General features: G+C 42.7%; 2 protein-coding genes across 3 annotated transcripts; one reads left to right on the plus strand and one right to left on the minus strand.

Moving 5' to 3' along the window:
* Positions 1-233: 233 nt before the first annotated feature.
* LOC120028731 (guided entry of tail-anchored proteins factor 1-like) lies at positions 234-12,807 on the minus strand. Its single transcript, XM_038973957.1, has 5 exons — positions 12,718-12,807; positions 10,817-10,982; positions 1,395-1,462; positions 1,120-1,234; positions 234-790 (listed from the first exon to the last, which is right to left on the minus strand). The coding sequence occupies exons 1-5, from the start codon at positions 12,805-12,807 to the stop codon at positions 717-719; spliced, it is 513 nt and encodes a 170-aa protein (XP_038829885.1). The 3' UTR covers positions 234-716.
* Positions 12,808-13,324: 517 nt separating this feature from the next.
* On the plus strand, positions 13,325-16,622 carry LOC120028934 (high mobility group nucleosome-binding domain-containing protein 3-like). 2 transcript variants are annotated; one of them, XM_038974207.1, is made up of 6 exons: positions 13,325-13,508; positions 14,885-14,908; positions 14,984-15,026; positions 15,148-15,186; positions 15,302-15,433; positions 15,650-16,622. In XM_038974207.1, exons 2-6 carry the CDS (start codon positions 14,892-14,894, stop codon positions 15,713-15,715), a joined length of 297 nt encoding a protein of 98 aa, XP_038830135.1. In that variant the 5' UTR covers positions 13,325-13,508; positions 14,885-14,891; the 3' UTR covers positions 15,716-16,622. The 2 variants fall into 2 exon arrangements, with proteins under 2 accessions (XP_038830135.1, XP_038830134.1); XM_038974206.1 differs by having other exon boundaries at positions 13,327-13,508; positions 14,997-15,026.
* The last annotated feature ends 1,381 nt before the right edge of the window (positions 16,623-18,003 follow it).

Consider the following 18,003-nt stretch of genomic DNA (forward strand, 5'->3'; position numbering starts at 1 on the left):
TGTTTAACTATTTGTTACAGAGGTAATATTAAGCTATCTGTTTGTAATTAGAGCATCAAACATTCTCTGACACTATTGCTCATGACGAATTCCTTAACTCCCTTGAAATCAGATTGTAATGAAAGCAACATTCAATGAAGATCATTCCTATGCCACAATGGTACAATTTTGTAACAGCTTCTGTAAAATACCCAAGATGCTAAGAACAACCAACACTTGAGGCCTTCGGATTTCAAATTCTTTATTGTGTTGAAGTACGCATATTTTCTTATGCAAACTTCAACACTTCCAAAACCCAAACAGTAAACTTTGTGATATTAGTTCAGCAAATGAAAATGTGCCACATACCATGCCTACAATTAACATGAATAACAAAATGACATAACAATTAAACAATTTTCACACTTCTTGCTCAACTCATCTCAATAAGTTGGAATGAGATTTAAATACATGGTCATTAAAACATGCTCATACAATCATTACGCAGAGTAGCAACTTATGAAATAACATCCAATTCCAAAGCCAACATGAGAGACCGTCAAATATGTGCAATAACACTGGCAATGTAAGGCAACGTTTGAATATGGGGTGCTTTGTAAAAAAGTGCTTACCAACAGTACCGGTTTAAACTTTAAAATCAAAGCGCTGAGTAACACTGCCTGACTTCATTCTCAGAACATTTGGGGAATAAATAAGACATGAGAAGATACCATTCCTTAGCTAACAGCATGTAGACCAATAGACACCACTTTGTTGCACACCACCAGCCAGCATGTGATTCCAACACCACCTGAAAGGATAAAAAGACTGGTTTCAAATAGGTTTCGTCAGAGTTGTCGGTTAGCAGTATTTGATAACAGTTTTCAAAAGAAAAGAAAGTGTAATTTGGATACAACACAGAGTTTTGAATTCCATGTTAAGATGAAAAAGAGTCATGTGATTCTATCTTCAGTATTTATAGAGACCGAATAAAAGGGACATTCAGTAGTCGTCTATAATTAGCCAAGACTAGGTCTTTTACACATTAAACACTAAACTTTACAATGATTACAATTAATTTACCCACAGTGAAAGCAAGTGTGGGCCTCAATTCTCAGGTGTTGAAATCACACAATTTACCTGCTACTCTAGATGGGAAAGCCACCAGCCGCTCCAGGGGGGCAATCCACTTACTGGGTACAACAGTCACTGGGTCAGCATAATACTTCCAAATCAGTGAGATCATCAGAGCAGCCTAGAGAGACATGAGAAAACAGCCTGATTCAGTGCATCAGAATTACTTGTGCATGTCTTCTGGTGGTGACAACTGACATTTTAAAATGTGTATGTATATTTTGTACCTATTAAAGAATATAGGACATACTGTATTTCTCATTTAAATATGTTTAACTAACCTGCAGGATATAAAAACCTATATTCACCATCCATTTCATTTTGGCTTGTTGAGCAGTTCTTGACTTGACTGTAAGAAGAAAAAACAAAATGACCAATCTGCACAGGAACTATCTAAATTAATTATTGGTATCCATTCTATAAATATCAAAGAAATATCCACTAAAATGCCTACAGACATACATTACATGTTAGGAATTTTGGCAAATCTAATAACAGTTGCTTTGTGTGTTCTTCACAATTAATTTCAGTGTATACTACACAACATGCATTGGAATAGAACCTGCTTTGTATGGTATGGACAAATAAGACTGATGTGTGACCAGTGTATACAGTGCATTTAAAAAAAAAGTCTGTTTATTTAACTAGGCAAGCCATTTAAGAACAAATTCTTATTTACAATGACAGCCTACCCCAGCCAAACCCTAACCCAGACGGCGCTGGGCCAATTGTGCGCCACCCTATGGAACTCCCAATCACAGCCAGTTGTGATACAGCCTGGAATCGAACCAGGCTCTGTAGTGACGCCTCTAGCACTGAGATGCAGTGTCTTAGACCGCTGCGCCACTCGGGTATGACTGGAGAAATACATGTGGTGCATTTCAATGTGAAAATGCTTTTGATTCCAAAATAGTGAAATATTCCTGTCGTTGAACAACAGGATTTGAACTTGAAGGCATGTTGATTGATAGGCAGTGGCCCTGAACTGAGACAACATATAAAACACCATATATCAAGGTCACCTGCGTTGTGACTCATTTAAACAATGTGGTAAAGAGTGAACGTGTGGACTTTTTTGGCCATTTTGACAAATTCAAAACTAGTTATTTTAAACAAAACCCCAAAAATTGCCTTTGGGTTTTTGCCACAACCTGTATTTGCCCCTGTACAAAAACATAATAATACTGTAACAGAAATCCACTGAGGAATGTTTTCCAAACAAACCATTCTCATTCCTGAGAATTTGTCCTTAACATAATAAAAAAAATATTTAAAAAATCCATCTGAGTATAGTATTTCCTTGTTTGCTCGGTCATAGCCCTTACGGTTACAGGGCAGGCGCCATAGTGTAATGCAAAGGCTGTCATTCATATGACATTAACTCGTCAAATGGCTGTTGGAGACATGTGGTTGTTGTCTGATAGTCAATGGAGTGTGTGTCTGTATGACACACTCGTAATGGAGCTCTATACTATGCTTCCTGCCTCTGTAGAGTTCAGAGCTATGGCCTGGACATGAAGGAGAGCAACAAGCAGCAACTGCGACAACAGGCCCCCAAGTGAACACTCAGTCTGTTATCTAAACCCCACCTCCCACTGTCCACACATGGTGCGTTAACATGCAAGTCCCCTATAGGCAGCAGAGAGCAGTTTGAAAAACCTAGAGGTATGGATCATTTGGTTTCCCGCCTTTTTGCCCCTTATCTTATATAGAAGGTAAATGATGGAGCTATAGCATCTGCATCTACATTGCTTGCTGTTTGGGGTTTTAGGCTGGGTTTCTGTATAAGCACTTTGTGAGATCTGCTGATTTGAGAGGAGCTACAGGAGGGGCTCATCTTAACTGCTGGAATGGAATCAATGTAACAGTATCAAACAGCCTATAGCTCCTCCCACCAGCCTGCACTGAGCTATAGTAAAAGTCTGACTTTCATCTAACCCCCCCAAAGGTGTGATAATGTCTCACTATTAGGGTTCCAAAAAGGGTCGGAAATTTACCATGGGATGTTAAGCCCGGGAATTTTGCTTAAATTCATCAAAAAAGTTAGCTTATAACAGTGAACTTTTTTTGTGGGATACACATAAGGCAACTCTAGGTCTTGTGGCATATTTTGGTTAAACTATCCCCAATTCAATGGAATTGCAACCCTCTGCATGCACAGTGCATTCTTCCATCACATGTACAGTGCACTCTTCCATCACATGTACAGCTGATTCTCAAGATCTTGCACAGGAATAAGATGATGAGTCCACACTACTACACTGTCTGAGCCAAGGACTACATGCTTTCTGGTAAGTTTTGATTACAATACTGGGAGGGTTGAATATATTTTATAATGAGATACATGATTTTTTGTAAACTAGTAGCCTATGGCAAAGTGTGTTTAAATCATTTCTAACTTAACAATTTCTGCTAGTTAGTTTTTGCTACCATGTGGGTTTTAGCTTGCTTGAGCCTGCTAACTGAGGAGTGTTAATTCAGCTGTTTGGACTTGTTTAATCTAACTGCTTAACTATTTATCTGTACATGGAATTGTATTTGGATTTTAATCTTTACAGGAAAATGCCATGGGCACTATATGATGTGTGGAGACATGGGGACAGAAGACAAAGGACAGTGAGACCCTGGCTTAATCTTAGACACATGGAACGTAGGGTGAATATGGAGGGTACGGGGTAACAAGGAGACGGACAGCAGTGGAACTAAGGACTCTAGATATGGAAACAGACCAATGAAACGGGGGGACAGTTTGCGGGACTCTACCCGAAGGAGCAGGTCCCGTGTGGCGGTAGTGGGGAGCTGGAGTCTGGTGGCGGTCCGCTTATTGACGATACCTCGAGTTGGTCTTGAGAAGTGCTACTCGAGCTCTTCTCCAGGTACGTCGACAGCGGCGGACGAACATCTGGGCCGAGGGTGTTGACTTCCGGTTCTTGTTCTGGGAAGAGCGGAGGTTGATTCCCCTTTTGAGTGCTCCATGGGGTGAGTCCCGTTGCTGAACAGGGAAGGGTGTTCCGGGCATACTCCACCCAGACTAGTTGTCAGCTCCAGGTAGTTGGTTGAGACCAGACATCTTAGGGTGGTCTCAAGGTCCTGGTTAGCTCGCGTCGACTGGCCGTTCGACTGGGGGTGGAATCCGGAGGATAGGCTGGTCGACGCCCAAATTAGGGTGCAGAACGCCTTCCAAAACTGAGATGAGAATTGAGGACCCCAGTCGAAAACCATATCCACCGGGAGTCCATGGATCCGGAAGATGTGCTGCACCGTGAGCTGGGCCGTTTCCTTGGCAGAGGGAAGTTTGGGGAGAGGGATGAAATGAGTGGCCTTAGAGAACCGATCCACCACTGTCAGAATGACGGTGTTGCCATCAGACGGGAGAAGCCCAGTGAACGAAGTCCAGAGAGATATGGGACCAGGGACGATGAGGAACCGGTAGTGGCTGAAGGCCAGAAGGAGCTTGCAGTGGAGTCTTATTCTGGGCGCACACCATGCATGCGGTGACAACGGCAGAGACGTCAGGAACCATTGTGGGCCACCAGAAACGTTGTCGGAGGAATGCTAGGGTACGACAGGAACCTGGATGACAGGTTAGCCTGGAGGAATGAGCTCATTCCAGGAACCGGGACCGGACTGAGTTAGGGACAAACAGCCGGTTAGCCGGGCCCCCTTCAGGTCCAGGCTGGGAGCATTGTGCCTTGCGAACCAGGATCTCAATACCCCAACCTACTGTGGCTGCAAGACTTGAGGTAGGGATAATGGTTTCGGAGACCAAGGGTGTGGCAGAGGAACTGTATAGGCGGGAGAGAGCGTCAGGCTTAACATTTTTGGACCCTGGGCGGTAGGAAACGGTGAAGTTGAATCTAGTAAACAAGAGAGCCCACCGAGCCTGCCTGGAGTTAAGGCGCTTGGCTGTACGGAGATATTCCAAATTTTTATGGCCGGTCCAGACCAAGAATGACTGTTCTGTTCCTTCCAGCCAGTGCCTCCACTCTCCCAATGATATCTTGACCTCCAGGAGTTCTCGGTTGCCTACGTCATAGTTCCTCTCTGCAGGATTGAGACGATGGGACAGGAAGGCACAGGGATGAAGCTTTTGGTCTGGCCCCCACGCCAACATCAGAAGCATCAACCTCAACCACAAATTGACGAGACGGGTCCGGATGGATGAGAATGGGTGCTGTTGTGAACCAATGCTTCAGGTCCACAAAGGCTTTGTCGACAGCTGGAGACCATGTGAACGGTACTTTGGGAGAGGTGAGTGCATAGAGGTGTTAGCATAGAGTGCCAGGGTGCTGTAACCCCGAATGAAACGGTGGTAGAAGTTAGCAAAGCCTAGGAATCGTTGCAACTGCACCCTGGACTTAGGTTGAGGCCAATCCACCACTGCTTTCACCTTACCAGAATCCATCTGGACATTAGCCTCAGCAATGACATATCCCAGAAAGGCGATTGTAGAGCGGTGGAACTCACACTACTCAGCTTTCACACGAACAATTGGTTCTCCAGGAGGCGCTGAAGGACCTGCCTGACATGAAGAACATGTTCTTGGGCAGACCGGGAAAAAAACAGGATGTCGTCAAGGTAGACGAACACAAAACGGTTTAGCATGTCCCGGAGCACATCGTTTACCAAAGCCTGGAAGACAGCGGGGCGTTGGTGAGATCAAACGGCATGACCTGGTACTCATAATGTCCGCTGGCTGTGTTGAAGGCTGTTTTCCAATCATCCCCTACGTGTATCCAAACCAGGTGGTAGGCATTCCGATGGTCCAGCTTGGGAAAAAGGGTGGCCCCCTGAAGAGGTTCAAAAGCCGAGGAGAGGAGTGGTAGGGGTACCGATTTTTAACCGTAATGTCATTCAGTCCCCAGTAGTCAATGCACGGATGCAGGGTCAAATCAAATCAAATGTATTTATATAGCCCTTCTTACATCAGCTGATATCTCAAAGTGCTGTACAGAAACCCAGTCTAAAACCCCAAACAGCAAGCAATGCAGGTGTAGAAGCACGGTGGCTAGGAAAAACTCCCTAGAAAGGCAAAAACCTCGGAAGAAACTTAGAGAGGAACCAGGCTATGAGGGGTGGCCAGTCCTCTTCTGGCTGTGCCGGGTGGAGATCATAACAGAACATGGCCAAGATGTTCAAATGTTCATAAATGACCAGCATGGTCAAATAATAATAATCACAGTAGTTGTCGAGGGTGCAACAAGTCAGAACCTCAGGAGTAAATGTCAGTTGGCTTTTCATAGCCGATCATTGAGAGTATCTCTACGGCTCCTGCTGTCTCTAGAGAGTTGAAAACAGCAGGTCTGGGACAGGTAGCACGTCCGGTGAACAGGTCAGGGTTCCATAGCCGCAGGCAGAACAGTTGAAACTGGAGCAGCAGCACGGCCAGGTGGACTGGGGACAGCAAGGAGTCATCATGCCAGGTAGTCCTGAGGCATGGTCCTAGGGCCTGGGCACAAAGAAAAACCCTGCGCCGGCAGAAGATGCAGACGGACGGACGGCCCCAGTAGCCAGAGACTCCTCTATGTACTCCTCCATAGCCTTGGTCTCCGGCCCGGATAGAGAATATAGCCGACCCTGAGGTGGTGTGGTGTCTGGGAGAAAATCAATGACACAATCATAAGGACGGTGCGGGGGGAAGGGAAGTAGCACGTGGCTTACTGAAAACTTCAAGGAGGTCATGGTATTCAGTGGGAATGGCAGAAACATCCAAAGCCTTGCTAACATCCTGACCAAGATGTCTGGGGGAAGGCTGTGCAGCTTGAAGACAGTGGGAATGGCAAAATGGGTTCCAACCCAGGATGGAGCTCGTGGTCCAGTCAATAACAGGGTTGTGTTTTTGGAGCCATGAAAATCCCAAGACAACCAGAACATGGGGAGATGCAATAAGGAGGAACTGTATGGTCTCACTGTGGTTACCTGAAATATATAGCCCCAGAGTCAATGAGCAATCGGAGAGACAGACTGGTCTCCCCACAGCAAAAGCACCAAAAAAAAGTGCACGGGTGATGGGAAATAGGGAACTCCCAGTCTGCCTCACCAGAGTACTTGTACCCACCAGAGACAAAGGTTTCCTAAGAGGGCAGGTAGCTACAGTATATAATGTCCTGCCCCTCCACAGTACAGACAACAGTTTGAACTCATCCTACGTGAGCGTTCCCCAACCGATAACCTAGCTCTTCCCAATTGCATAGGCTCAGGAGTATCCAACTCACCCGTCATTGATGATTCACGAGGGAACTCGGGGGGTTTCGTATCCTCTCTGAAAAACTGCCTTTGGGAACTTCCGGATTCCTTCGAAGGTGAGCGAGCCATAGCGGATCAACGAGTGTGCCCGAGACCAGACCTCTCACTCCTGCGTTCCCTTAGGCGTCCATCAATTCGAATGGTGAGGGAGTCGAGGTCCACCGGTAATTCCCGAGCAGCTAGCACATCTTTTACCACCTCACATAATCCGTGAAGAAAGGTATCGAAAAGAGACTCTCGGCGGCCAACGGTCAAAAATCAACCGCGTAGTCTGCCACACTACTGGAGTTTTGAAGTAATTCAAGAAGTTTACTGGCCGCCTCTTTCCCGGATACCAGAGAATCAAATACCTTCCTCACCCCGCAATGAAATCCTCCACATGACAACAAATGGCGGATTGTTGCTCCCAAACTGCCGTAGCCCAGGAGAGCGCCCTTCCTGATATTAGCGTAATAATATACGCTATCTTCGACCGGTCCGAAGGGAATGAAGATGGCTGCAGCTGAAAAATAAGGGAGCATTGAGAAAGATAACCCCGGCAGGTTCCAGGATCCCCAGAATATCGCTCCGGAGGTGTTAAGCGGGGTTCTCGGGGAGCCGGGGTAGGCTGTACAAACCCACCACTGATAGTAGACAGGTTAGTGGGTGGTTGGGAGGTCTGAGGTGGCAGGTTGCCTATGAGCTAACTCACTGATTCGCACCATGATAGCCTTGAACCCTTGGTCGTGACATTCCGTCAGGGAACGAAGCCCTTCCAAAAGGTCCAACAGTAGATCCTCATGCCACCCAATGGTGGCTCCCTGCAAGGAGACAGCATGGCGGAGCTGGTCCAAGTCTGCTGGGTCTGTCATGGCCAGTTCGTACTATAAAGGCACAAGGTGAGACTCAGATGCAGACACGGGAGGCAGATGGTTCGAGTCTTTGATATTTATTATATCCAAAAGGGGTAGGCAAGAGAATGGTCGTGGACAGGCAAAAAGTCAAAACCAGTTCAGAGTCCAGGAGGTACAGTGTGGCAGGCAAGCTCAAGGTCAGGGCAGGCATAATTGTCATGCAGGCGGGTAACGTCCAGAAAACAGGAAAGGATCAAAACTGGGAGGACTAGTAAAAGAGGATAGAAAAGGCAGGCGCACAGGAAAAACACACTGGTTGACTTGGAACATACAAAACAAACTGGCACAGAGAGACAGGAAACACAGGGATATATACACCAGTGATAACAAGCGACACCTGGATAGGGTGGAGACAATAACAAGGATAGGTGAAACTGATCAGGGTGTGACAGGGACAATAGACACACCGGTCTCTACATTGCAGATGAGCTGAAGGCAGTCATCAATGACCTTGGACCACAGAAGGCATTTGCACTGGTGACAGACAATGCAGCGGAAATGAAGGCTGCTTTGTCTAAAGTGGAGGAGTCCTACCCTCACATCACACCCATTGGCTGTGCTGCTCATGAATTGAATCTGCTCCTCAAGGACATCATGGCACTGAAAACAATGGATACACTCTACAAGAGAGCCAAGGAAATGTTTAGCTATGTGAAGGGTCATCAAGTTATAGCAGCAATCTACCTCACTAAGCAAATTGAGAAGAATAAGAGCACCACATTGAAGCTGCCCAGCAACACCAGTTGGGGTGGTGTTGTCATCGTGTTTGACAGTCTCCTGGAGGGGAAGGAGTCTCTCCAAGAAATGGCCATATCACAGTCTGCCGATATGGATAGCCCCATCAAGAGGATCCTCCTAGATTATGTATTTTGGGAGAGAGTGGTAAGCAGCCTGAAACTCCTGAAATCTGTAACCATTGCACGGATTGAGGGAGACAATGCCATCCTGTCTGATGTTGACTCTGCTTGCAGATGTAAGAGAAGAAATCCTTACTGCCCTGTCCATTTCACTGTTGCTCCATGCAGAGGAAACTGCAGTTCTGAAATACATCAAAAAGCGTGAAGACTTCTGCCTGAAGCTCATACACGCCGCAGCGTACATGTTGGACCCCTAGTATGCTGGCAAGAGCATCCTGTCTGGTGCAGAGATCAACAAGGCCTATGGTGTCATCACTACCGTGTCTCACCACCTTGGCCTGGATGAGGGCAAGGTTTTTGGCAGTTTGGAAAAGTACACTTCCAAGCAAGGGCTTTGGGATGGAGATGCAATATGGCAGTCATACCAACATATCTCATCAGCCACCTGGTGGAAAGGACTTTGTGGATGTGAGGCTCTTTCCCTTGTTGCCTCCATCATCCTTCAAATCCCACCAACATCAGCCGCCTCAGAGCGCAACTGGGCCTTGTTTGGGAACACACACACCAAAGCATGCAACAGGCTGACCAATACAAGGGTTGCAAAATTGGTGGCCATCCGAGAAAATTTGAGGCTTTTTGAGCCTGACAACGAGCCATCCTCAACAAGGTTGGAAAGTGACAGTGAAGATGAGGCCTCAGAGTCTGATGTTCAAGAGGTGGACATTAAGGAGGTCCAGGGAGAAGACATGGAAGCCTGAGAGGAAGACAGTCTAGAAACTAAAGCTTTGGTTATCATTTTACAGATGTATGTTGAAAACGTTTTTGGGTGATGCGATGGATCATTGGGGATCATTCAATATCCCCTTTCTTTTGTTCTTCAGTGAAATCATCTCATGTGAAGAGTCAACTCATTTAATTAAAGTTCAATTCGTAACTAAATAGTTTTTATTTCTATTGGAAGGATGTAATAATTTGCAATTATGTCTACTTATGATAAGGTAAAATGTTTATGTTTCTGTCTCCATATGATATGGTAAATATATCCAATGCAAAAAACATCTACATTTAAATTATATTAATATTAATTTGCATGTATTTCCTTTAATTCCCATATATTCCCATGGAAAGTTTCCACCTCTGAATATTCCCCAAAATGGCAACCCTACTCACTATCAGGGATTTTTCTGCCATTGCAATCTCTGGCCGGGCAGCCTAAGCATTTTTTCAGGCCACCTAATTCCGAACAGTGTTAAAAAAAATTTAAATTATAATAATACAATACATTTTTGGGATGGAAAAACACTTTCAGTGTAAACTTAAAACAACTAAAACCAGCTATAAAGTATGTAGAAAATTTAAAAGACATATCTTTTTTAATTAAATAACCTTTATAAAAGCTAGAATATCAGGTGGAATTAAAAATTCCAAAGCAATGAATTTAGCAGTATTAGCAATGGCGAATTGCAAGAAATAAGCTTTAAAACAATTTTCTCTTAGCTCCATTGCAGAATGTGGAATTGCATTAAATTTACTTTAAAACTGCAAAAATGTATCTCAGCTCCATGGAGAAAATGTGTAGAACTGCAGGAAATTTCTCTACATGGCCAAGATAGGGGTGTAGAGAAATTCAGCAGAGCCAACTGGCCCGACCACGCCCCCTGCCACACTGACCACCTAAACCCACTTTAAATTGTGTGTCTCTCTTACCATGTGTCTTCAGCTTGTCAGTCATCTTGTTGATTTTGCGCTCTAGTCTGGCGTATCTGGCAAACTCATCCATCATGCTAACGGAGTTGTGCTCCTTCTTCATCTCCTGGATCTCAGCCCTCATATCCCTCTCCTGCTCAGCATCGTTCTGAAGGACCTTTGACAGCTTCACATCCCAACAGACAAACATTTAATTTTATATTTTGCTAGAACATAGCAAAAACACACTACTAGGCCTACTGCCAACAGATGGCGCTATTATTCCATATGTTTTTTGTCATTTTCAATGGGAAATGACAAAATACGTAAGGAATAAAAGCACCATCTGCTGCAGCAGGGCTAATACACTACATGTTTAGCCTGGTTTCTGATAGGAGATAACTTTGGGATTGTTACCAGTTTTCCCTTGATCATGACTCAGTTTCATTACACATAATTCATTGGACGAAGGTGTCTTCTATACAGTGGAACTTTGTTAAGAGCCCCGACGCTCAATCTGAACATTAACACGCATCGCTTAAGGTACGGTTTTGGAAGCATAAGAAAGGACCTTATCTTTTATATCAGCGAGAAATAAAGGTAAATTTAAACACACCTTGATAGGTTTAGGGTTAGTGTTCCTATGCGGCCATATCTCCATATTACAGCGCTTGTTTATGGCAGCCAAGAGGCAGGCCACCAGTGCTAATTAGCATGCTCCGAACACCTGTGTGTAAGTGTAACTCGGGAAGTGTAGAGGAAGTGTAGTTTCTTCGGATGGAGGCCCCCATAGCTGTATGTATCTGTGCAAAACTGCTACAGTAAGTGTAGATTTTTTATTTGAAACATTCTTTCTCCCTGGTGAAAGATAAGGGCCATATGTTTCGAAAGCCGAATCGCAAGTGATGATTATTGATGTTCCTAAACATTAAAACACAGCGTCAGGATTGTAGTTCACATGAGGTAGTCGTGGACAAAGCTAATGGCTGAAAACTGTAGGGAGAAGGCAGAATGCCGCCTAGAGTTTGTGAGCTAGTTACCAGTATGTTACTGCAACAAAAGTGCAAAATTATTGGAAAGTTGTACTATGTCCGATAAACACTGTACGTCATCCTGATAAATGTGTTGTTCTGATAGTCAATGATGTTCGTGAATTGCATTCACATGTAGGATACCAAATGTTTTACTAATTGTAAAGTCTATTTTCTTTGTAATGAAATTGCCTTGGCAAGTGACAAGTATTTTCTGCCTCCATGGGTCATTTATGGTTTATTGCATGAGAACATGCAACACCTGGTTTAAGAGTATATTGCTTAATAAGGCACAATGAGGTGTGGTATATGGCCAAAATATCACATCTACGGGCTGTTCTTAACCACGATGCAATGCGGAGTGCCTGGATACAGCCCTTAGTCATGGTATGTGTCATACCATGACCACAAACCCCAGAGGTGCCTTATTGCTATTATAAACTGGTTACAAAATTAATTAGAACAGTAAAAATAAATGTTTTGTCATACCAATGGTATATGGTCTTATATACCATTGCTTTCAGCCAATCAGCATTCAGGGCTCGACCCACCCAGATTATGACAACCCATATTCTTTGCCTATAGGCTAGAAATACCATAATACCTCAGATGTATTGACATGTTATGGTTGCTATTTGAATCTGTACCCAATAGATAACTACACGGCATTATCTACCCGGCAATATTATCAGCCTAACACACCTTCCATGATCCAATGTAACAATTTGCCAACAGGATGGAATGGTTGGTTAGCTTCGTTGTTTGAGGGGCGCGAGAGGTGAAATAGCAAGCTAGCTAATTTAACCTGTGCAAATCTGCCAAAACATTACATGATTTACAAGCCAACCCTGCATTTCTCACACTACCAATGCCTAAATAACCCCTACTTACGAAAGAGGAAATGGTCGGCAACAGTATTTTGAAGAGATTGCACAAAAAGACAGATCCCAGCACCAGGAACCAAGCGCACCCGGCAGCCATTTTTTCTTATCAACCTTTGTTGCTGCTGCGCTCATCATAAATGGAAGACACATCCAGTCTGAACTATGGGCTGATTTTCACATTAGAAACTCTTATTTATTCAAATAGAGCATATTTTATTAACTTCAAATCATTATGAGAATGTGCAAAATATATGCATAAGAAGATGTAATATATCAATTCATCCACATAGGCTAAATTTACTAAATTACTTTATTCAATAAAATAATATTGACAATTCTATAAGGGTCATTTACAGTATGTGTATATTATTCTAATAAAATATCAACGAAAATAACACAATTTTGAATCCAGCTATTCCCACCCCTTTAATAAAAATTTAAAGTTGGAACGACTGATTGGCATACAAACATACCCACACAGGTAACTTGCTATGGTTTAAAAATATGTTGCCTGGACCTTAAAGCCAATCAATGGCAACAAGGGGCGGAGAATGCATTGGCGGTCAGGTTGGTAGGATAAGGAATATAATATAGAGAGGGGGATCCAATCCGGTTTCAGCTCGTTTCTGTACGTAGGCCTACTGATGGCACATTTATGATAGTTACAGTGTGTTCTGAAGGTGCTGACTGAGTTACATCGAACACTTTCAGAAGCCTGCACTGAATGTTCAGTAACTGAGAAGGCTAATTTATTATCTAGACAATACAAGTAAAGCAGCCATGCCGAAAAGAAGCAAAGTAAGTTGGATTGTGTATCTTTAATTTAAACCTTATTTTACAATATATAATTTAACACAGGTGTTTTATAAATAGCTGCAACAATTGCATGTACGCTAAAATATACTTGATACAATGTAACACGTTTGCTTTAAAGTCTGAATGTGTTTTTGTGTGTCTGTCTTGTTGATATGGAAGTGGCGCCTTTTTACTTAGTGCGGTAACATTTTCCATTCGATCTCACTTTCTCCTTTTAATAACCCGTACATGATAAACTATCGCAGCTTGTGCTTTTTATATAAGTAACGTAATCATCTCATTTAATTTGACGCATATATTGGGTATTTCATTCATGTAAAGTAGGTTAATAGCCTTCTCAGCAATGAGATCAGACAAAGGGGTGTAACCCACCAGCGATGTAAGTAAGCTAGCTACATGTTGCCATTGCAGAAATGCGTGCATGAACTATAGGATATTTTGTGAATATTGGAAGTGCTTTAATTGCCTACATATTAAGTTCACGTTTGTATTCAAATACTTTTAATAGCCCCGTTTTAATCCTAAAAAAACAGACGCTTGTGGCATCCTATATTATCACTTTGTGTCCTGTGTGCAGTAAAGCGTAGTGTAATGCGCGACACCCTATGGCATGGAAAGGTAGTCTTTGGAGTGTCATGGCAGCCCTTGGAAGTACGAAAGGCATCGACAACTCAGCGTTATGTATCACTTAAATGGGGTCATAGAATATTTTTTTTTGAAAGAAAAAGACCACCTGAATTATAGGTGGTCACAGTAATAAAAAAAATGTTTTGATATTTGTTCGTGCGTATTTCTTGTCTTTGCTTCCCTAACAATGTTGCATTATGTAACATTGAATTTCTCTGGACATGCACGAACGCGCATAAGGGATCGTATAAGGGTGGATCAGGAAATTATAGATATTACTAATGGCGGGAACATACAGTAGACTGGTTGACATGGCGGGTGGATGGATGCCTTCATGTAACAAAATCTCCGTGTGTTGCTGGTGGATTGGGGGGGCTGCTATTTGGCCTTTATGTGTACAGGCTACTAAAGCCTGACTATAACATACTGTTTTACTTGTCGCTCTCCCGGTAACTGGTACCACAAAGGCTCTATTTTTGCATCATGACAATAGGAAAAGTCAAATGGCATAGTAATGTAAATACGTTAGCCTACCCTCCCCCTCACAGTTTCAGATTACATAATTCTTCGTTAATTTGGGGGTGGAGCGGCGGGGGTACAGCATGTGAGCCCATCCCCCTCCCCAAGCATTACACTCCCACTTCTCCCGGCCGCTCCCGATCCATGAATGTGGGATTGTTGTTCTTGGTTTTTACTAATATTTTATTTTCTCTCTCCCCCCACCCCCACAGGCAAGTAATGACACTGAAGTCGAGGTTAGTATTTCATGCTATTATATTTGTCCATTATAAATCAATTATTTTTCTGCAATAACTGATTTAACTTTTTAGTTTTTCTCACCAGCCAAAAAGGCGATCCACGAGGTTGTCATCCGTAAGTTTACTATATATCATAATATTTATATGTTGTATAGCCTATTTATGATGTTTTCGATTAATAGATGCTATTGTCTATTTGTAATTGGACTAATTATCAAATATTCATTATTTTGCAGAAACCCACTACTCCGGCTAAACCAGAGCCTAAGACAAAGGTAAAAACAAATGTTGTAATTGTCAACTTTTGCTGAAACCAAAACGCACCCAATTATTATGCGTACTATGCATTTTTACATTGACATGTATCTCATGTTTTTCTGTTTCTTGTAGACACCAGTCAAGGCAGCAGCCAAGCCCAAAAAAGTAAAGGAGGTTGTAGAGAAGGCCAAGCCTGAGGAGAAGAAAGAAGATCCTGAGGAAAAAGCAGCACCGGCAGAAAATGGAGAGACCAAAGATGAGGAGGCAAGACTTGTTGGTTTAGTTTCAATTATACGATATGCCATGCCACTGATATATACAGCATTCAAAATCAGGAGTATTAGGTATTACAAACAGGCCAACTATTATAATTGGCATTGACAGCTGTTTGTCCCCCACACACAGAAATATTGTGTAACCAACAAGACCCAAAATAACTATCCTATAATATGAGAATGTTCTTTTTTTTTCATCCTCCAGGAGGCAGCAGAAGAGGCAGATGCTGATGCAGATGAGCCTGAGAAAGAGGAGGATGAGGCAGAATAATATGCTTACACTTGCCAGTGCTCCCCGTACCTCCTTTCTTGTACAATGCAGAGGAATATTTTTATCAACTATTTTCTTAAGAAAAGGCAGGTTGTGTAGTAGTAAGATTGTAGAAACACTTTTTCCCCCGTTTTTTTACACCTCTGGAAGAAAAGTTATGGTCATTGTGTGTTTCCCTTTTCTTTTGTAGTCTGGGGCAGTTGTCAGAGGGAGGGGGGGCAGGTTTGCAGCAATGACATGCAATCATGTCAATATCAGGAATTTGTTATTCAACTGGGAGAGCTTGTCTGACACTAACATTCCATTGGCTTTATGAGGGACAGTTTATTTAACCTGTATTGTATGGGGAAGGGTTGGGGGGGTTATACACAATAATACTTGTTTGATTTTTGTTTATAATGGGTAGGAAGGTGGTGACTGTTTAAGCTGTGCTCTATGAATATTAACTGTTTTATGAATCCACAGTTATGGTTCATCATCATCCTCCCTAGTACATGTACTGGATTTTTCGGCAGGCCTGTGCATTATGTTAAATGTTGTTTGACTCTGTTCGGTGATGGCATTGCAATAACATTTGATATAGCTGCTGTGAAACTAAGGTTTTTTCATAATTTCTATGCAGTATGTAATGGTACGTTGTGAGGAATGGGGATGGTTCATGTGTTTTTAGCCAAGCTAATAACATGAAATGCATTACAGTGTTAAACATACTGGTTGTAGCTTATCCTTTTGGGGATACTGATAAACATGACTGTACTTTCACTTAATCTTTCAGGTGAACATAGCAGCTGTAGCAAGATTACATGTGGTTTTAGGATTTTATGTACAGTATTTCTCCTTTTTTTGTAGCTGTATCTGTGTCATGATTGATATAAACATGCCAATTTAATTAAATGGTTGTAATTTCTCTGTTTTCTCTGTCCTCTTATTGATCACAAGTGAAATAAAACCTGTATACACGTGATATTCTAATTCACAGACACTTACTATGCATTGATTAAATACTCTGTAATATCTCTTATACAATATTGATTGAAAATGTGTGATTGTTTTTTTCGTGCTTGCCAAATATTGAGCATATGTCTGTAATTCTATTAGGCCAGTGTAGCCATACACCACCTCAGGCTATTTGACGAGTAGCTGCATGACAATCGCAATATTTCAGGGATTGTCAACTTGTGGCCCGAATTCGTCCCGTTATTGATTTTATTCCCCCGCCCCCAAGTTTTCGGAATAAATTCTAATAGCCTACAATGATCCGTTGGGCTTCTTGTGTACATTTGCATAGTGCACATTATTTATGTTCCGGTCCCGACCATCCGCTCAGGAAAAAATCGGCCAAAAATCAGCTGGATCTAATTGATGGCCCATTAACTATTTCAACCAATTAGTTACCTATTAATAACAGTTATAACTATCCATAAAGTTATGCTTTTTTTATAAGTAACTACTCAGTTATACCTACTTATGAAACTTTCATATCTGTTGCATATGTCATTCTTTTTTCAATATGACTTTATTTTTTAACACATGACATTTGTTGTACCGTAAATACATAGCCTAGAATGGGTCGTGTCTTGAAGGGATGCCGCTAATAACAGTGACATCAAAACTTTCATATTTGAATAGCATCGGGGAGGATTTTTGCGTTTTAACTAACCTTAACAGAATTCTCCAAACCTGCAGCGTAAATTCTCCTGACCTGCTACGAAAAGTCACTTCTGACATTAGCTGCATATCCCATCTAGTCAAGATCCCTCAAATGCAAGTGCAGGATAGACACCACATGGAGACTAGAAAACAATATGCAGTATTTACATGATGTAAGAAATGTGGGTATATCATGTCATGTCTCCAGACAAATGTCTAAAAATAAATATTCCTGAAATTGTCATAGCACTAATATTTCACCTACTTGTCAATTCAATTGAAGCCTACTGTGCAGTGCACAGGAGAACGCTTCTTGCCGGAATGCATAGTGCCAACTGTAAAGTTTGGTGGAGGACTAATGGTCTGTGGCTGTTTTTCATGGTTCGGGCTAGATCCCTTTTTTCCAGTGAAGGGAAATCGTAACGCTACAGCATACAATGACATTCTAGACGATTCTGTGCTTCCAACTTTGTGGTAACAGTTTGGGGAAGGCCCTTTTTTGTTTCAGCGTGACAATGCCCTCGTGCACAAAGCGAGGCCCATGCAGAAATGGTTTGTTGAGATCGGTGTGGAAGAACTTGACTGGCCTGCACAGAGCCCTGACCTCAAACCCATCGAACACCTTTGGGATGAATTGG

This window comes from Salvelinus namaycush, chromosome 34 (genome assembly GCF_016432855.1).
Source record: "Salvelinus namaycush isolate Seneca chromosome 34, SaNama_1.0, whole genome shotgun sequence".
NCBI lineage: Eukaryota > Metazoa > Chordata > Actinopteri > Salmoniformes > Salmonidae > Salvelinus > Salvelinus namaycush.